This window comes from Sus scrofa, chromosome 9, assembly GCF_000003025.6.
Source record: "Sus scrofa isolate TJ Tabasco breed Duroc chromosome 9, Sscrofa11.1, whole genome shotgun sequence".
Taxonomy (NCBI): Eukaryota; Metazoa; Chordata; class Mammalia; order Artiodactyla; family Suidae; genus Sus; species Sus scrofa.
Window position 1 is genome coordinate 6970802 of NC_010451.4, and position 17730 is coordinate 6988531.

The following is a 17730-nucleotide window of genomic DNA, read 5'->3' on the forward strand; positions in this document are numbered from 1 at the left end:
TGGCTTCTCTCACTTGGCATAATGAGTTCAAGGCGCATTCGTGTTGTATCACATACCTCTCGGTATTTCATTCCTCCGTACTGACGAATGACATTCCACTGAAAGGCTCTCGCACATTCACCCGCGGATCAGCTACCTGGTGGGGTTATCGTGAATGATGCTGCCATGGACAGTCTCGTACATAAATGCACAGGTTTTCATGCCTCTAGGAGTGGACTTGCCGGGTCACAAGGTAACTATATTATTCTGAGGAACTGCAACTGTTCTCCCAAGTAGCTGCACCATTTCACACCCCCGCCAGCCGCAGGAGAGGGTTCCAACGCCCCCGCTGCCCACCGACACCCGCGGTCGTCCGTCTTTCCGATGAGCGCCACCCTAATGGGGAGAGGTCTGGACGGGCACCTTCCTGAGGCTAATGATGCTGAGCATCTTGCCACGTGCTTCGCGGTCATTTGGGTATCTTCTCTGTTGAAGTGTCTACTCAGATACTTTGTCCATTTTTAAACTGGTTTCTCTTTTTGTTGTTGAGTTGTCAGTATTCTTTATTATTATGGATACAAACCTCTTATCAGATAGATAACTTGTGATTATTCTCCCATTTTGTGGCAGAATCTTGAACTGTCCTTTGAATAAAAAATTTTAAATTTTTTTCTTTTTTTACGGCCGCACCTGAGGCATATAGAGGTTCCCAGGCTAGGGGGTGAATTGGAACTGCAGCTGCTGATCTATGCCACAGCCACAGCAACACTGAAACTCTGAGCCACATCTTTGACCTGTGCTGCAGCTTTGCAGCAAAACCAGTTCCTTAACCCACTAAGAGAGGCCAGGATCGAACCCTCATACTCACAGACACTATGTCAGGTTCTTAACCCATTGAGCCACAATGGGAACTCCAAAAATTTTTAATTTTGATGAAGATCAATTTTTTTTTTTGTCTTTTTTTTTTTTTTTTGCTATTTCTTTGGGCCACTCCTTGGCATATGGAGGTTCCCAGGGTAGGGGTCGAATCGGAGCTGCACCGCCGGCCTACGCCAGAGCCACAGCAACGCGGGATCCGAGCGGCGTCTGCAACCTACACCACAGCTCACGGCAACGCCGGATCGTTAACCCACTGAGCAAGGGCAGGGACCGAACCCGCAACCTCATGGTTCCTAGTCGGATTCGTTAACCACTGCGCCACGACGGGAACTCCAATTATCTTTTTTTTTGACTTTTTGTGCTTTTGGAGCCATATCTAGGGAGGCTTTGCCTAGCCCAGAGCCACAAAGATTTGCTCCCAGGTTTTTCTTCCCAGAGTTTTATACTTCAAGCTCTTACGTTTAGGTCTACAATCGATTCTGAGGTAATTTTTGTGTACAGGTGAGGTAGGGCTCTAACTGCATTTTTCTGCATGTGGATATCCAGGTGTCCCAGCCCACTTGTGCTGTACTGCATTTTGAAGCACATAATTATAATTGCACAGTCATCTGGCTCCCAGTCCGACTGCAAGTACCAAGCGGGCAGGAACTGCACCAATCTTGACCACCCCTGTATCGCCAGCACTCAGCCCAATGTGTAGCTCCTAACAGGCGCTCATATATATTGACTGAACTACATAGTAATTTTATAACTAATAATAAATACTCAGAAGAGAAAATCATGGACATGGGGAATAGACTTGTGGTTGCCGAGGGGGAGAGGGTGGAAGTGGGATGGACGGGGAGCTTGGGGTTAAGAGATGCAGACTCTTGCCTTTGGAATGGATGAGCAATGAGACCCTGCTGTGTAGCAATGGGAACTGTCTAGTCACTTACGATGGAGCATGATAACGTGAGAAAATGGATGTATACATGTATGCGTAACTGGGCCACCATTGCTGTACAGTAGGAAAAAAAATAATGCATTGAGAAAATAAAAAATAAAATAAAAGTAATACATAAACAAATAAATACCCTACGAGTCTCTGAAGTACAGAGATGGTCATTTCCATGTTACTCAGGCTCACAGAAGTCAGACAACTCGGGCCTTTTTTGCTGGTTCTCAACTTTTGACTCATGTGCCCCCTCCTCACCTAAGAAGGGGGTCCCGGAGCCCCTCCAGACCAGGGACTGCTTCTCTTCCCTGCGGCGCCATCAGTGCAAATGCAGCTCAGGGCTGGGCACCGAGGGCAGGCTGGACGGAGGAGTGACTGAGGGACAAACAGGCAGCGCCCTGCAGGACAGGTCCGTCTCTATCTCCAGTCCCTCCTGGCCTCAGACTGCGATCCAGCAGGTAACTGCGATCCAGTAGGTAACTGCCCTGCTCAGCACACCCCAGGCGCCTCTTGCCTCGGCGCTACCACTCACACTGGGCCCTTTGTCCAGAACGCCTCTTCGACTTGCTGAGCCTCCTGATGTCTACGACTCCGATCTGGTGGCATTTCCTCTAGGACATCTGCTCTGGCCCCCAGGTTGCTCAGCGGCATCTCCTGGGCTCCGGGCAGAGCCCTGATCACACTGTGTTGCCACAGTCTTCCCCAGAGCCCTTCATCTGGGCAGGTGGGCATGCTGGGGCAGGGGTCCCCTGTGCCAAGTACAGGACCCAGCATACGACAGGTACTCAGTAAACTTCTGTCAAATGAAGAACTGAACCGTGCAGAGAAAGGGCAGGCCGTCTGAAGGCCAAGGTCGCTGCTCCCCAGTTTCTTTCATTTGGAAAAGGCTTGGGCTGATGGGAACCAGGGGTTAAGCACTCAGCAGAGGCCCAGCTCCGTGCCAGAAGGGACGTGAGTGAGTCGGGTGGAGTCTTTCACCCCAGTTTGTTTGCAAGGAAATGTGATCCCCACGGAGAGAAGAGGCGGCCTTACTTCTCCCAGCCCTGACAAGGCTCAGCCCGAGCCCGGACAGATGTGCCTTCAGTCTGCCTTGTGCCCTAGGTTTCGGGTGAGCGGTTACTGAGTTCAGAAGCCAGGCTTGGCTTCGGGCTGAGCCCAGGAGCAGGGCCACCTGCTCAGGCTACTGACAGGTGAGACAGGGGCCTAGGGACTGGGCTTCCACTCTCTAAGAGCTAGAGCTGAACTTGCAAACAAGGTGTAAGCGCCTCGAGGGAGGAAGGAACTCGCTGCTACATGGAGAAAGGAGGAGGGGGAGGGAAGAGACGGGGGCCCAGCCTCCCACTGGTCCCCCCCACGGGAGTATGGAAATACGACTCTGGAGGGCCTGCCTCAGGTGTGCTGAAGTCAGTAAAAAGCCGTTTTCCCCAAGTGTCGCGGTGCTGCAGAAGAAAAGTCACGCTGGCAGCCAGACCCCGTCAAGCCTGGGAAGGCACACAGTCCGGGGCGTGTGGGCTGAAGTCCAGCCCAAACCCTCTCGATACAAAGAAGAGTGCGGTGAGCGAGCGAGCGGCAGAAGCTTCCCTGGCCAGGCCCGCCCGCACCACACACGGGCAGCCGGCTCCAGGCCCGACAGGCCAGCAGTGCCCACTCCTCCTGGAGCCGCTGAGCTGCTGGCTCGATCCTCTTACTCCGTGAGCATCACTCCTGACGGGCTCCTGACCGGGGCCTCCGGTCTGTGGCCTGAGTGCCTCCTCAGTCAGTCCAGCCCTGCCACTTCCACGCGACGTCCAACTTCCCTTCGAGCAAAGGATTCCTCACTGCCACGGGCTGGCACGGCCCTGCATGACCCGCAAACCCCCAGACCAGAAGGCAGGTTCGGGAAAAGGGGGAGGAGTCAAGGGCGGCTCCACACGGGCTGTGAGCCAAGGGGCCGGAGGACCTGAGCAGATGGTACCAGCACAGGGTGCAGGAGGCCGTCTGGCTGGCGGAGCTGCAGACCCCAGGGCAGCCGTAAAGAGGACGCTCAAACGCCTCGCCCTGAGCAGCAGAGCTCACTACCCAGGGCGCTCCCAAGGTTCGGGGCTGAGGAAGGAAGGAGCCCTCGAGGCAGAGACACAGACAGCACAGAGGTCCAGAGAGGGCATGGGGAACGAGGGGAGGGGCCGACAGCACCACGGCGGCTGAGTTTCGTCCCAAACCCTGATGTCACTGGGCACAGGTCACACACACGGTGACCCAGCCACGTACAAACTATGAGAAAAGGTCTGCTGGAAACTGAGGACGGGATTCTTCCACCCTGCTGCTGGCAGGCCTGTGGGCAGAGCTCAAGGCCGGGACCCAGAGGAAGAAATGAAGGCTCCTGTGCAGAGTCCAGGGTGTAAAAAGGCTAAATAAGGAGCCGCTGTGAGATTTCAAGCACGTTTCCTCCTAGCAGGATGGCCGGGCCCTCGCCACCCCGCCTGCAGGCCCGCACCCCAAGCCTGGCTCTGCGCGCACGAGGAGCTGCAACTGGTAGGTTACATGTTTGGTTCCGCGAGACCAGGGCCTGGGGCGCCCCCACGCCCATCTCCAGGGTCCAACAGAGGCTTATGCATTCATTCACAGGCAGGGACTATCCTGGATGAGAAGGAGCGAAGCCAGTCCCATTCGGGCCCTCGTCACCTTGAACTTGTCTTGTGCAAACAATCTCTTCTCAGAGCTGCCTCGAGCCCTCCCCTCGTTCTGCCCATCCTTCACGCTTCACTCACTGCCCTGTTCAAAACCCTCCCCAGTGCTCTCAGCACAAGAACTCCAAACCCACCCCGCGGGCGCTCCGGGCTTTGCATTTTCCAGTGGCTCTCCAGTCACCCCCCTTTCCCCGCCCGCAACGCTGCACAAGCACCACCTCAGCAGCACCGACGGGACCCCGGGCCGGCAGCCAGCCAGCCAGCATCTTCCTCCCGCTGCCTCGGCTCAGCCTGCTCCCTGCTCTCTGGCGGGAGGGGAGCTGGGGGTGAAGGGGATTCTGCCCGAGTCACCAGGACCGAGGGAGACGGGACGACCGGAGGCAGAAACCAGGTGAGAGACGGGGGACGTACAGGAACGGTCCCTACAGACCCTGTGCACACAGGCCAGAAAGAGGGCCCGGACGGGGACGGGGACACACACACACACACCCCAAATCACTTCCTATAATCTGGGGGCAGAGGTTTAATTACTATGAAGAAAAACATGCATCTGACGTTTAGCTTCTCATCACTCACCTACGGAGTTTCCCTAAGACAAGACGCCCAAGGAGAAGGGTCAGGGGCCAGGAATGGTTCCCAGAGGGGACGGGGAAAGGCAGGCCTCAAAGGCCCGCCGCTGCCCAGCCGAAACCCTTATTGCTCTGCCCCCCGATCTAATCATTATTTTGGCACTCCCCCTACAAAAAAAAAAAAAAAAAAAAGAAGGAAAGAAAGAAACTTAGGGTGATTATAGCGAAATATAATAATATTCTGTCCCCCTTATAATGTTACAACCCGTGATCACTGCAGAACTTCGAGAAGCCTACACACGGAAAGCTGCTTAACCAAGAGCTTCCAAATCTGCTTCTCCCTGCCCGGGACGCCACGAGCTCTTTCGCGGGTGAGCGAGGAGGGAAGACTGAACGCAGGAGCTCTTCTGCGCACTCCTCCTACGCAGACCCGGAGGTGCGGGGTACCAGGACGACAGGTGTGGTTTCCACTGCCCCCTGGGCATCCCCAGTGGCAGCCCTCCCCTCCGAAGCCCCTCTCCTCACCCTCTAGTCACAGAGCTGGGAAACAAGGCAATGAGAAAGTCAAGAGAAGGCAAGAATCAGGCTTTCTTCTCGAAAAGCGGCCGGGTCTCCAGCCATCAGAAGGGAAGTGCCACCCCCAAGCGATGCCCTCAGCTCTGCCATCGCTTTCTTCAGAGGAACCAGTCTCTGCTGACTCGGGAGAAGGGAGACTAGCGTCGAGACCAGGGTCAGGCAAACGGTGAGCCAGAGGCCAATCCTGCCTGCCACCTGCCTTTGGAAATAAAGTTTTATTGGAATATACACACGAAAAAAGAAAAACACGCGTCTGAAAGTGCTAAAAACAATCAACCCTTGGGTGGATTCGTGGCACTGCTGCGCTGTCAATGCGCTGCCCACACTGGCTTGCCAGCCTGGCAGCAGTCAACCTCACAGCTATCCACAGGTGACGCCAGGTCAGCAAACGCCTTAAAGGAGGGAGCACAGCCAGCCTCCTCCCCCTCGTGTCACTGCACTGCAGCAGAAGGAAACGAGGCCCATGCGTTTCTGGGGAATGAAGATGCCACCCGCTGCCTGCAGTTATGAATGGCTCTTATAACAACGAGCTGACATCTGTGCTTGGTTTTTAAGATGCATCATTGCATGTTTATTAAACTATTGCTCCATCATATTTATTTGGCTACAAAACAACTCCCAACCCATACTTCCAAAAGTGGTTTATTAAAAACTAAGCCTTGAACATTAATACTCAAAAGCACCCTTGAGAATCAATAATAATGCTGCAGATAAAATGAAAGAGAATCAAAGCAGTAAGTCTTGGCGGGGGCTGCAGCTGCCTTTCAATGCCATCTCGAGGCTGAGGTGGCTGGAGTGGGACGCGCACCGAGATCGTGTGGCGCTGGGGCATCACCGCCACCTCCACACAGCGGTTTCCTGCCTAAAATGTGCCGCGGTGGCAGGGAAGGGAGGGGTCCTAGGGCCACCCGGCTCTACACGAAAGGCAAAAAACGAAGGCCACGGTTAGGCCTAATGGGGGGCTACTAGCTTCTAGAATGAAGCTTCTACCTCCACTAACAGCCTCATACTGAAGCCCTATGTCTGAGGATTCATCCAGGACACAGACTCTGCCCTGCATCTGGCACCAGGCTGAGGCCCGAGCTGAGTCCTATCCCTGCGTAAGAACAGGCTCAGACCTAACCAGCCAGGGGGGTGCCAGGGGACCAGCTGAGCCAGGGAGGCTGGAGAAAGGCCGTTGGCCAGCGTGTGTGTCCTGCAGGCAAGCCTCTCTAGCCCTAGAGGACCTGGCAGAAAGGTCTCTCTCGGTTTGCTCCCAAATCCCCAAGTCTCTCTGCTGGTGCCCACCTGTACCCCACCCAGGCAGCAAGCCAGTACTGTGTGGCCAATCCCGCAGAGAAGCAAGAACCAGAGGAGGTGGAGGGACTCTTACACCAAGCCCTGCAAGGAAAAAAGCAGCCAAAGGATCCAGGGGTGTTTGGGGTCAGAAAAGAGACACAGGGGCTGACACTCCACCTTAAGATACCTAAGGGCTGACCTGGGCCAAAGGAACCTGATGACTCGACTACAAAAAGCCACACGGTTCAGCGCCCAGCTCGGTGCGAGGAGCTCCCCCAAGGGAGAGTCGCCACCAGAGCAAGGGCCGCCGGCCCAGCCGTCCGGCGAGGGAGAGCAGGGCCTGCGGTTCAGCACTCACCTGCGGACTTCCTGGACATTGTTGGCTCGAGCCGCTTCCACCAGGGCTGCATCTGAGGAGAGAGGAGGCACGGGTCAGCTCCCCGGCTGGGATGCCCGCTCAGCAGGGCCAGGAGACACTCACTGCGAGTGTGGGCACTTCAGAAACAAATGAAATGATGCCAGATATACAAAGAGGAAGCGGGCCGTGCCCACCTGTGTGGCAGGGGCGTTAACAAGCTGTCCCCCTCAACTTTCTGTCACAGAGCCCGAGCTTCCGGGTCCTCAGCACGCAGCTGATCCGGGTGGTGTGTCTACACCACGTGTGGCCTAGAGCGCCCTGTGAAGCCCTCGCTCTTCATCAGCCCCGGGGCTCCGCAGGTGTCTGGGATCATCACCGCTGGCATCACCCAGCCCGGCCCTGCTCCCCATTCTCCCTAAGTTCAGCTCCTCGGTCTGGTGCTGAATCTCCACGGCCCTGCTCACGACCCCGCAGGAGAGACAGGATAGGGAGCGCGGGCCCCTCTGAGAGTAGAGACAGCCCTGACCACAGGCCAGGAGACCTGGCTCCAACACACCCTGCCCACGTGGACTGTGGCAGCCCCCCTTCCTCACAACCCCGGCTTCCCTGACTACCAAGCAGAGGCAGTACTCCTCGCCCCGACAGCCCCACAAGGACGCTACGAAATGAAATGGTGGTCGAAACCTCTGCACCCTCCCCAGGGCAGCCCAGGGAAGGGCTGTCCGAGGCAGAGGATTCCTATCAACCCTTAGGAACCACCAGGCCTGGCAGAAAGGCAAGGCCACGCCTGGCCCCTGCCTGGGCAGCCGGCAGGCTGCTGCCACCACCTTGTGGCCATAAGGAAGAACTGCCTGACTCAGAAAGCCTCCAAAGTCAGTAGCAGAAGCATCACTCTTTTCCCAGAGGGTGGAATTCTCTGAGCCCAGCCGGTTCGGAGCTACCCTGATGGGCCCTGGACAGACCCGCACCCGGGTGCACCAAGCGACTCCGCGGGTGAAACACGAGAGAAGCACTGCAGCAGGGCGGAAAGGGCGGGCCCAGGCTCCAGTCCTAACTCGGCACCTGCCCTGTGATGCAGCCACCGCGCCTGACCTCTGAGCCGGGGTCTCCTACACACAACGGGGATGAGATGCCCACCTTATCACGCGTGTGCAAACTGCACCTGCGGTTCAGATCTGGGCCTGGGCCTCCACCCCCCCCACCCCGGCCTCAACGCCAGGGCCAGGTTTTCTCGGCTCCCTGCCCCAGCCGTTCTCCCAGCACACTCCCGGCTTGCTCAGGATGCCCCTGGCTGGAAGGAGAAGGAGCCTCACTCAGATACGGCTGGGTCCACGCTCCCCTCACGCTTCAGAAACAAGCGGCTCCTGCAAGGTCCCCGAGGGAGTGAGGAGGAGCAAGCGCCGGGGCCGCCTGCTCCTGAAGGGCCATGTCCAGCACGCTGCACTGGGCCTCGGCTCACAGCTCCAGGTCAGGGGCAGGAGCCGGCAGGTCCGAAGGCTGGACTGGTCACGGTTTGGGCCATCGTCTATTCTGGTGGACGGACCCTGGTCTCTTTGCCGGGGTTCACATGCCACATCCAATCTGGAGAAGCCAGGAAACCCAAGGCAAGACCTTGGACGCCCTCCCCCGAGCCGTCCAAACACACTGGCCTCAGGACGTGCCCGGCTTACCGCCGTTCCACGGCTCTCCATCGCCTACAGAATGCCAAACTTCCAACGCCCGGTGCCTCGCACCCCACCCTCTCCCTCTGCTCACACCTCCTCCTAAGACCCGCCGTCCTCCAGGCAGGCTGGACACTGCCGGCCTCTACACACACGCGCCATACGCTGACCTGCGACTCCTTCATCTTTGTTCCGGGAAAGCTTTGCGGAGAAGACAGGCCAACTCTGGGCACATTTACTGAGTCGCTACTAAGCACCAGAGACCACGGGGGACGGACCCGGTGAAAGCAGCACCCTGAAGACATCAGTGAACACTCCCGGTCCCCAAGGAGCTCGCCATGCCACTCTTCCCTTCATCCCTTGCTTCACCCTTCAGAACTCAAGTTCCAACCCCCCATCCTCCAGGGGGGTCCCCAGTGACTCAGGAGGGCTTTCCTGACTCTGGTGGCCTTCTGATCCCCTAACACACTGTCACACCACTCACCAGACCCACAGGCCCAGCTGCCGGCACTGACCCCGAAACGGGCATCGTGCTAAGAGGTCTACATCCAGCCCTAACATGGGCACGCAGAGGGTGTTCAGAAAAGTGCTGGAAGTAACAGAACCATCTCAGGCCTAAGCGAGAAGGGCCCTGGGACTCTATTCCAACATCCTCCTCTTGCAGACGAGGGGACAGGTGGCCAGGGAGGAGGAACCACACTCCAAGTCACCATGGGAGTCAGAGCACAACCAAAACCAGGTCCCCGGGGTCCCGGGCCCCCCTTTCCACTGCCCTCAGCCTGCTGAGTAAACACATGGGGTCAAGGGAGCCCTCCTCTTGCTCCCAAGTCTCAGGGCTCGGGATGCATGGAGTCTGGGAACACCAGGCCTCGGCCTTCTTCTCCCTGGAGAAACAACTGAGGACCTGAGCGGCTGGACTCACGTAAGCCAGCGGTCTGGCGCTCTGCCTCTCTCCCAGTCCCTGCACAACTCCAAGCACCTACGGGAGATGCCACCCTGGGTCCGCCAGCCCCCACGGCTGCTCTGCATCTCCAGGGGCCACTTTCTTGTCTTCCTTCTGCCGACGGCCCCACCGAGCAAGATCGCCTCGTGTCTGAGACGAGGCACAGCCAGGCCCCGGGGGTCTCTCTGATGGACACGCCCAGGCTGCTGAACTTCAATCGGAGTCAAAATAATGGCACTGCAAGAGAACTAAGACACCTCCCCTCACTGTGTAAGTGGGGAACCCAAAGCCAGAGGAGCACGGGGTGAGGAGGGCCAAAGCTGGCTCTGAAACCAAGTCTCTTCTTCCTTTCTTAGGCCACCGGGGACGCGGGGCAAGTTCACTAAACCATCTAGTGGTTGCTCTTAAACCTTGTGGTTTCCTGGAGATGTCTAAAAGAGGACGTGAACCAGGCAGAATATTAGAGAAAAGGCCCATGCTCTAACGTCCCATGTTCAGTCCAATGCTCCCATTGTACAGATGGACAAAGTGATGCTCAAAAGAGGGAGGCTGACCTGTCATAACTGCATTATTATACAATAATAGTTGAATAGTTTGGTAAACTACACAATTCAGGGGCACCGAGCTCCCCAACCTGCTCTATGACCAGATGTCTGAGTCCCTCCAGGACTGAGGCTCCGGTATTCTAAATCTATAAGCAACTGCCACTCTCCAAACATACGGAGTCAGGACACTCCTCCCGCCTCTCACTTAAACGAACCCAGACTGTCCCGATAATCACCCTTGTTGGTCGGGCTCTTGCTGTAACAGTGAGCCACCAGCGCCGAGGCCAGGGCCCACACGCCTAATCCGGCCCTGTTGAGGACCTGGTTCCAGCTGTCCTGCCCAGGCAGTGGGTCTTCGGGGCTAGGAAGGCGTCCCCACGTGGAGGCTGCGAGGCACGGGGTCTCGGTACTTCCTCTCTGGCGCCCCCCGGTGGCTGCCCCTCCTTCGGCGAGTAAGGCGGGCGACGTTCCATGCCGCCCTCCGACGGCCGCCCTCAACCACTGAGGCTCCCCGCGGCCCCCGGTGGTCACACTCCGGCCAGTGGTACTCCGAAGCGATGGGGACCTAAGCAGCTGGAGGAGGAGCCGCGGCGCAGGCGCTGTTTTCCTTAACACCAGGGACCCCAGCATCGTGACAGCTGCTTCGCTAGCCCCCTGGTGCCGGCCCCTGTGCTGGCCACGTCCAACATGGCTGCCGCGGCGCGTTCGAAGACGCCGCGGAGTGGCATTACGCACTACCTCACGGGAGTGGTAGTCCACGGCCCAAGAGCTTGCTGCAGCTGGAGACCAAACAAACTACACTCCCCAGAAGGCTGTGGAACTTACGTCACAATGACTGCTGATTTACCGGAGCCCGGAGCATCTTGGGAAATGGAGTTCGGGCTAGGGGGCGGGGCAAGGAGGGAACTAGCCAGCAGCGGGCGCGGTGATCAGAATTAAGGTTGGAATCCCAGAGTCTCTTTCAAAGTTTAGTTAAAATACGCGACGCAATTTCTGACTATTGTAAATTAAACAAGATTCTTCAGCAGAGGCCCATTATGAGGCTTATAGTTATTTCTTTTAGCTTATTTCTCTTTTCAGCCTGGCTCAGCTTTTCGAAAAGCTCTCTAGGGTAACTGATGCGCCTGAAAGAGGAATTCTCTTTCTTTTCCTACAGACTTCCTCTCAGTTGAAAAGCTGAACCGTGATCTTGCTTTGTGGTACTGGATTGGAATTAGGGGTATCAGTATAAACTCATGGTTTTAAAATATATACAGCTATATCAATACAGAAATAGAGATTTAAGTATGTATGGGTTAGTACATTCCATATATTACCTCTGTCTCCTGAGAGGGTCTAGAAGGAATGACACCTTGAACACTGAAAGCACGTAGGACCCACATCTAAACACTATCCTCCGATGAAAGGAACCAGTTCTCCTTGGAGGAATGGTTATTTTTAGGATGAGGGTCGAAAATACACAAGATAAACCCAGGACTATCTTGAGTGCTGGAAAGTAAGGGAAGAAAACCCAGACACAGGCTTGTCCAAAGAACGCAGGAATGTGGAGGACAACTTCCTGATGACCAAAGCTGGAACCATTAGGCAAAAGATAATGACAGTATGTGGGTTTTACCCAGAGAATAAAACAAATATCCAGGAAGCCATACCGATATTAATAATCAAATAAATAAATGGGAGAAGAGTGAGGGAAACAGATAGCTCTTCCTTACAGGAGAAATTGAGTTAATACATGTAGAAGGAAGAAGGAAATAGAGATTACCATTAGGCAAATACCACTGTTCCACATATTTCAGACAAGATCAACAGATGATGCTAAAAACAGTGGGTAAAAGTTTGAGGACTGACAGGATTTGTAATAAGACATAGACGTCATGAATCTCTTGACATGAGGTCCTAAGGACAAAATATCATTTTTGTGGCATTCTCACCAGTCACACCCAACCTCACTCCAGTCGGGAGAAAACATCAGACAAGCCCAAAGTGAGAGATGATCTACAAATAACGGAGCAGTATTTGTAGGTTTTCTATTGCTGCCTTAAAACATCGCCGTAAATGCAGCCGCTTGAAACAAGACCCATTTAATATCAGTTTCTGTCGGTCAGGGGTGTGGCATATTTTAACTGGGTCCTCTCTTCAGGGCCTGACAAAACTGAAATTAAGGTGTCAACTAGCTAGATATGCATCTGGAGGCTCAATGAGAGAAAAGTACATTTCCAAGGTCTACCAGGTTGTTGGCAGAAATCATTTCCTAGGAGCCTTAGGACTAAGGGTCCCGTTGTCTTGCTGGCTGTTGGCAGGTGGGGACTGCTCAGGTCTTTGCATGGTTTTTCCTGAAGGTAAAATATGTGAGTTCTCAAACTTCAAAGTGGCCTGGATGACAGTGGCTAGAGCCCTAGCTCCTCTCCTGGTATTCCAGTGAAACCTTTCAGATAATGGTTTTTTTTTTTTTTCCTAGACGCTATATGATGAGTTAGCAGCAAAAGATAAAATTTTAAAATAAGGTATTCTTTCAAAAATCAAGAGTGAGTGATAAGCAGTCCATTTTGGCGAGCTTTCATGTGTCAAAAAGGTCATTTAAAATATATTTAGCACCATACCTAGGGGTTAGTACATAGGATCTAGAGATATAAAATTCACTTCCTATGGGAGCTCCCTGGTGGAGCAGGGGGTTAAGGATCTGGCTTGTCACTGCTGTGGTGTGGATTTGATACCTGGCTGGGGAACTTCCGCCGCCAAAAAGAAAAAAACTCACTTCCTGCGGATCCTGCTGGATACTGCCATAACCCTACCTCCGGGCTGACGCTCCCACAGCTCTTTTTTGGAATAAGTGAGATGAAAGGATTTTTTAATAGTAATAGCAGCTAAATGTTATTAAGTATTTACTCCGTTCCAGCCACTGTGCTAAATAACCTACCTGCCTCTCATATTTATAAATACTCAGATACGTTTCTCCTAGACTTTGCTGGATGCTTTTTTACCTGATCTATCTACTCAGTGAAGGCACAATAGCCCAGTCATGGCATTCAAACTACACCTGGGAAACCTTGGAGAAACTTATCCTATAAAGTGTTTATCATATAAACACTTTGTATGAGCAAATTCTCTTAATCCCCACATTAACCCTAGGAGTTAGATAACTTTTAATATTTCCAGGTTGATCTGACTCAGAATCCAAACTCTTAGCCATTACACAACTTGCTCTCCTGAGGAAGGAAAGGCATATATATGTGTGTGCGTGTTGTTTTGATGTGTGTAGGGGTGTATGTGAAAAAAGTCTGCGTTATTTTTCACAAATACGTTGCCTACTTTCCTGTATTAACAAAAGAAGAGAGTGGACATGATTTAATATTTTCCCAATGATTGAGGTTATTGATATCATAATAGATTTTCTTGTACCATATTGTAAACGTAGAAATCTTGAGCATTAACCCAAACCACACATGGAAAATATTTCGTAGAAAAAATTTCTCCTATCACCTCCTTTTCTTCTCATCTGCCTCTTTCCCTCCGAATCGAAGTGTGCTGGAGTTCCCGTTGTGGCTCAGCAGTTGGCAAACCTGACTGGCAACCATGAGGACGCGGGTTCCATCCCTGGCCTCGCTCAGTGGGTTGAGGATCTGGGGTTGCCATGAGCTGTGGTGTAGGTCGCCCACACGGCTCAGATCCTGTGTTGCTGTGGCTGTGGCGTAGGCCAGCAGCTGTAGCTCTGATTCATCCCGTAGCCTGGGAACCTCCATATGCTGTGGGTGTGGCTCTAAAAAGACAAAAAGGCCCAAAAAAAAAAAAAAAGTGTTTGTGGTATGTGGCCTCTGGGGAGAGTAACCTGGCTACTTTTTTACACTAAGGATGAGAGAATTTTGTTTAACATAAACCTGCCATTTTATGTAAGTGGGGGAAAAATGAGTCCATGATATTGAGAAAACTGGGGAGCCAATTGGGGAAAAACCTGGATTCCTATCCTACCCCTTCACCAAAATAAATGCCTACTGAATCAAAATGGTTTGTTTTTGTTTTTGTTTTTTTGGATTTTCTAGGGCCGCATTTGCAGCATATGGAGGTTCCCAGGCTAGGGGTCTAATCGGAGCTGTAGCCACGGGCCTACGCCAGAGCCATAGCAACGCGGGGATCTGAGCCACGTCTTCGACCTACACCACAGCTCACGGCAACGCCGGATCCTTAACCCACTGAGCAAGGCCAGGGATCGAACCCGCAACCTCATGGTTCCTAGTAGGATTCGTTAACCACTGAGCCACAATGGGAACTCCTCAAAATGTTGAAATGTAAATAAGAAACCATGAGAATACTAGAAAAAGTAGGAAGTAATTTTTAAAAACTGATTTTGGGAGGTTGCCATTGTGGCTCAGTGATAACAAATCTGACTGCTATCCGTGAGGACTCACGTTCGATCCCTGGTCTTGCTCAGTGGGTTAAGGATCTGGCGTGGCTGTGGCTGTGGCGTTAGGCTGGCAGCTGCAGCTCCGATTTGATGATGTGATTCCTACCCTGGGAACCTCCATATGCTGGCAGCAGGTACGGCCCTAGAAAGACAAAAAGCAAAGACAAACAAACAAAAGTTACTTTGAAGTAGAGAAGCTTGCTGAATATGACACAAAACTGAGTCCACAATTGAAAGGACGGATCTATTTGAGTTTCTATAATATAATTCTGATGGAAAAGCATCATCAACAGTGAAAAATATAAACGACAATCTGGGAAAAATATATTCATGGCACAGTGATGAAGGGCTAAGTGATACAAAGAGCTCTATACCGTAGTGCCTGTGCTGGCTGAGAGCACGCCTGCAGGGTCCCCTGGGGATTAACCAGGGAAAGGGCTCACACACCCCTTGGCCTGTGGGCTTATGCTTTTGAGCTGCAAATCAACTGCATATCGAATCACAGCAGCCTGGAATCCAGGACTTGACTAAAGAGCTTACAAGAAAAAAAAAAAAAGCATATTTAACCATATGAAAATATGCTCAGCTACACCTGCGGTAAGAAACATACACATCAAAACTATAATGATCTTTATCCTGTGCCATGTACAAAAACGGTCTCAAAATGGGTTATAGACCCACATGCAAAACGTAAGCTGTAAAACCTCTAGAAGAAAACAGAAGGAAAATCTTTGTGACTTTAAGGCAAAGATTTCTTAGATACAGCGCAAAAATATCCACGACAAAAAAAAAAAAAAAAAAAAAAAGAGATAAATTAGACTTTGTCCAAATTGAGAACTGTTGCTCCTCAAAAGCTACCATTAAGAGAATGAACAGACAAGTCACAACAGGGGAGAAAATATTTGCAAATCATATATCCGATAAAAGTCTGTATCGGTATGTAAAGAAGTCCCAAGACTCAAGAAGAAGAAAACAACCCAGTTTTTCAAAGGGAAAAACATTGGAACAGGCATTTCATGGACGTGAAATAAGCACATGACAAGAGCCTCCACACCATTACTCACTTAGGAAAATGAGAATTAAAACTGCAGTGAATTCCCATTGCACATCTATTAGAATGTCCAAAGTTAAAAAGGCTGACGACCAAAGCAAACACTGGTGAGAAGGCGGAGCAAACCCCTCCCCTGCACCCTGCTGATAGGAACACGGTGGTGGGATCCCTTTAGAAAACTGTTCCGCACTTTCTTTTTCTTCTGTTTTGACCACACCCGCAGTCTGCAGAAATTCCTGGGCCAGGGTTGAAACCTTCACCCCAGCAGCCACTAGGGCCCCAGCAGTGACCACAGGTTCTTAACCTGCTGTACCACAAGGGAACTCACGGCGGTTCCTCTAAGGTTAAATACACATGTGCCATATGATCCAAGCATTCTACTTCCAGATACTTGCTTAAGAGAAGTAGAGACAAATGTCCATACGAAGACTTGTGAGTTACCGTTTTATTTGTGATAGTTACAAACTGGAAACAACGGAAATGGCTATTAGCACAAGAATGGATAAACAGGAGTTCCCGTGGCTCAGCAGTAATGAATGTGACTAGTACCCATGAGGACGTGGGTTCAATCCCCGGCCTCGCTCAGCAGGCTAAGGATCCAGTGTTGCCGTGAGCTGTAGTGTAGGTCACAGACGTGGTTCAGATCCCTCATTGCTGTGGCTCTGACGTAGGCCGGCGGCTAGAGCTCCGATTAGACCCCTAGCCTGGAACCTCCATATGCCACGGGTGTAGCCCCCATCCCCCCTCAAAAAGAACGGATAAATAAATCAAGGTGTAATTCATACAGTGGAGTACCATTCGGTGATGAAAAAGGAATAAACTACTGATAAATGCAATGACGTCGATGATTCTCAAAAATTATGCTGAATGAAAAGAGGTCAGATGAAAAAGACTGCACACTGGGAGTTCCTATCGTGGCTCAGCGGTTAACGAATCCGACTAGCATCCATGAGGACACGGGTTCAATCCCTGGCCTCGCTCAGTGGGCTAAGGATCCGGCGTTGCCGTGAACTGTGGTGTAGGTCAAAGACACAGCTTGGATCCTGGGTGGCTCTGACTGTGGTGTAGGCGGCAGCTACGGCTTTGATTCGACCCCTAGCCTGGGAATCTCCATGTGCAGTGAGTGCAGCCCTAAAAAAGGACTGTACACGATATTATCCCATTTATATAAAATCCTAGAAAATAAAAAGGAATTTCTAGTAACAAAGGGTAGACCAGTGTGGTGGAGAGAGGGACTGCAGAGGGGGCACAAGGAGCCGCGGAGGGATGGAAATGTTTATTATCTCGGGGTGATGATGGTTTCGTGTGGGGTAAACAGGTCAAAACTGACTCCGTTTACATTTCAAACATTTTACCCTTCGTCAGTTATGCTCCAATAAAATGTTTTTAAAAAACTGTGATGAGATATGGTTCACCCATTAGACAGGCAAGTGTACATATTTTCATATATTTTAAAGCATATATGTACTTACGTTATATATTGCCATATATGTTTGTATACAGATATACATCGATACGCAGCTATATCTGTGTTTATACATCTATGTCTATCTAGCTATATATACACACATCTGCGGCAAGTTTGTGAAGAAAAAGACATTTTGCTGGGGGTGTAAATGTACAGCCTCAGGGGAGGGCCGACAAGATCGAAATATTGTAATTTAAAATTACGGATATGCAACATTGTAAATCAAATACTCCAATAAACCTTTAAAAAATGAAAACATGTAGTTCCCGTCCTGGCTCAGTGGTTCACAAACCTGACTAGTATCCATGAGGTTGTGGGTTTGATCCCCGGCCTCGCTCCGTGGGTTAAGGATCCGGCGTTGCCGAGAGCTGTAGTGTAGGTTGCAGACGTGGCTCGGATCCCGCGTTGCTGTGGCTCCAATTCA

The 17730-nt window shown here is 52.1% G+C and overlaps 1 protein-coding gene across 8 annotated transcripts in view; it reads right to left on the reverse strand.

The window, feature by feature from the left end:
- Positions 1-17730, reverse strand: part of CLPB (ClpB homolog, mitochondrial AAA ATPase chaperonin) — a 253530-nt gene that overhangs the window by 134435 nt on the left and 101365 nt on the right. For 2 of the 8 annotated variants that reach the window (XM_021102298.1, XM_021102296.1), the window contains exons 1-2: positions 10625-11071; positions 7240-7291 (exon numbers count right to left, since the gene is read on the reverse strand). In XM_021102298.1, the coding sequence (XP_020957957.1) occupies positions 7240-7291; positions 10625-11018 (446 nt within the window). In that variant the 5' untranslated portion in view covers positions 11019-11071. Of the gene's footprint in view, positions 1-7239; positions 7292-10624; positions 11419-17730 lie in introns of those variants that run through there. The other 6 variants (XM_021102302.1, XM_021102299.1, XM_021102297.1 and 3 more) reach the window with 5 other exon arrangements.